Source organism: Sardina pilchardus, chromosome 14 (assembly GCF_963854185.1).
Source record: "Sardina pilchardus chromosome 14, fSarPil1.1, whole genome shotgun sequence".
Taxonomy (NCBI): domain Eukaryota; kingdom Metazoa; phylum Chordata; class Actinopteri; order Clupeiformes; family Clupeidae; genus Sardina; species Sardina pilchardus.
In genome coordinates this window covers 26,747,047-26,749,546 of record NC_085007.1, presented here as the reverse complement: position 1 = coordinate 26,749,546, position 2,500 = coordinate 26,747,047, and the positions used below count along the sequence as shown (strand labels likewise).

Here is a 2,500-nt window from a genome sequence, read left to right as displayed (position 1 = left end):
CACACCATTTAGTATACATGCACTCATGCAAGCTTTGAAATGGCTGCTATGAAAGAGGCAAAACAAGAGCAACTCACTCTGAGTCCGGGCGGACCAGGAGGCCCCTCCACCTTCCCATCATCCCCCTGCTCCCCCTAAGAACAAGCAGAGCATTGTGGGTAACTGTACATTAGGGTGGAACATCCTCTACATTTCAGAAGGGCGTGTGTCCAGTATGTGGGTGTGTAGCTATGTGCAAGGGTGCTGTCTAAACCCAAAGCTAATTAGATCAGGCACTATAAGACTACATACGCCTGAGGAGGCCTCTCCACACAGCTTGAGTGAATGAGCTTAAATGAATATGTGTGTATGTGTGTGTGTGTGTGTGTGTGTGTGTGTGTGTGTGTGTGTGTGTGTGTGTGTGTGTGTGTGTGTGTGTATGTATGTGTGTGAGTACAAATGCAAGTGCATGAGAAAGTATGTCCGATTGTGTATGAATGCGAGCAAATTGGCATGAGTGCATTCTGTGCAAGAGGTTGTGTGAGTTGTAAACATGACGATAGGGGGTCGCGGGTTTCACCGAGCGTTTAGAATGATCTGGGTCAGGTAACTCACTTAAACCCTACATCACCCCGATACAACCAGTTATGAAACAAATCAAAGCTGATCTGCATAGCTGGAGATCGGAGGAGCGGCGCACAGATTGTGTTATAGGGCAGAGGTCCTATTTGGGTCTGTCTAGGCAAGAGCATGTCATAGGCCAGAGTTCATTGGGAAATTAATTAGGGATTAAGTGGACAAGCAAGTGAGTCTCTCCAAATATGGAGGTCCGTGTCTGTTTGCAATGTGTGTGTGGGTGTGTGTTTGTTATGTAGGAAATAAGATGTGTGGTGTGTGTGTACCTTTTCACCTTTGGGTCCTGGAGGTCCAAGTGGGCCAATTGGACCTTGATGACCCTATAACCAAACACACAATACATTTTTCACCATTCTATACATACATGTCTAAGACTGTGGCTCATTCATTCTATGACCTATTGTGCACGTCTGCATCAGCATGTGTTTGGCAGCACTGCGTCTCACCTCATAGCCTGGTATGCCTGGCTCCCCCTGCTGGCCCATTCGCCCCGGTGCACCCTGCAGAGACAGACAGAGGGCTGAGGGTCATTACACCTCCTTTGTTGATGTGTGATGGATGTTCGTGTTGGGAATTCTCAGTGGATAGTAGAACTCATGTGAATTACTGGGAATTACTCATTCTTTTTCTCTGCATTACTAACTCTCTTAAAAAGAAAATACAGAATAAAAACAAAGCCCTGAAACAAAGAGCAGCACAGACCAAGGCAGACATAAATATTACTTGGTTGATGGTGCAAAGTGCTTTTTTGCTAATGCAGATCCATTGTTGGGATTTTCTTATTTACTGCTTCGCTACACCAGTGTACAGTATTTGCATTGATTAAAGTGATAAACTTTCATATACATATTTTTGTGTAAAACAATGGAAATAAGGAAGTAATCAAACATAGGTAGTGGAGTGCACCACACCACACTCATGTTGCTGCTGGCATCCCAGCATGCCATGACATAAACGCTAGCAGGCTTCTTAGTACACACCCTACAAATCGATGGAGGCCTATGCTGTACAGTGGTTCTCAACCAATGTGCCAAGGCAAACTGATGTGCTGTGAGGCAAAGTAAGATGTGTCATGGAACTTTGAGGAACTCCATGTGTTTTTCTTTTAACGGCTCATGAAATAGGCTATATGGCTATTTTAAAAGCCATCAATGACACAGTATCTTAATTAAAAAGCTCGGTCAACATCATGCGAGCATATGCCTATCACTGTGGTCTCAGCTTGTGATGAAGTGAACACACACAAAATATGGGCATAAAAATGAACACCCCTATATATATATACTGTATGTAGCCTGTAATAATGTGTGCGACATAACGTTACTTTATAATCAGTAACCATAAGTAAGTGTGCCTTGGTGCTTTGGTTTGACCTTTGGTGTGCCTTAGCCCCAAAAACAGGCTGAGGATCTCTGCTGTAGCACACATCACTGCCTCAGCCCTCCTCCCTCCCGGCCTCTCTCTCTCTCCCTCTCACCACATGTCCGATGGTTCCTCTTGATCCTTTTGGGCCCACGGCGCCGTTCGCTCCGATCTTCCCCATTGGTCCCGTCTCACCCAGATGGCCTTGGTGCCCTTTAGTGCCCTGGAGGACAGATTAATTCCCTTTTAAGCCCAATTCACACCGAAGATTCCCAACACGAGTCGCAGCGGTGTGAATTAAATCTCGCATGTAGTTGCAAGCCGCTGTTTAGTCGCAGTTGCAAGGTTTTAGAACGTCGCGGCTCGTCTCGTCTCGTCTCATCAGGAATCTTTGGTCTGAACCCTACTTTATAAAACCCACATCACCCATCAAGTCAAACTTGGCTGGTTAAAAGTTGGCTGATTTTATACATGTGTGGTGTGTGTGGGCCTCAATCTACAATGTTCAGAAGATTGATGATTG

The 2,500-nt window shown here is 45.4% G+C and overlaps 1 protein-coding gene across 1 annotated transcript in view; it reads right to left on the bottom strand.

Moving 5' to 3' along the window:
• The window catches only part of LOC134100382 (collagen alpha-1(XXVII) chain A-like), a 51,690-nt gene that overhangs the window by 7,672 nt on the left and 41,518 nt on the right, over positions 1 to 2,500 (bottom strand). Inside the window, exons 39-42 of the mRNA XM_062553559.1 lie at positions 2,093 to 2,200; positions 1,062 to 1,115; positions 882 to 935; positions 78 to 134 (exon numbers count right to left, since the gene is read on the bottom strand). Coding sequence (XP_062409543.1) covers positions 78 to 134; positions 882 to 935; positions 1,062 to 1,115; positions 2,093 to 2,200 — 273 coding nt within the window. The remainder of the gene's footprint in view (positions 1 to 77; positions 135 to 881; positions 936 to 1,061; positions 1,116 to 2,092; positions 2,201 to 2,500) is intronic.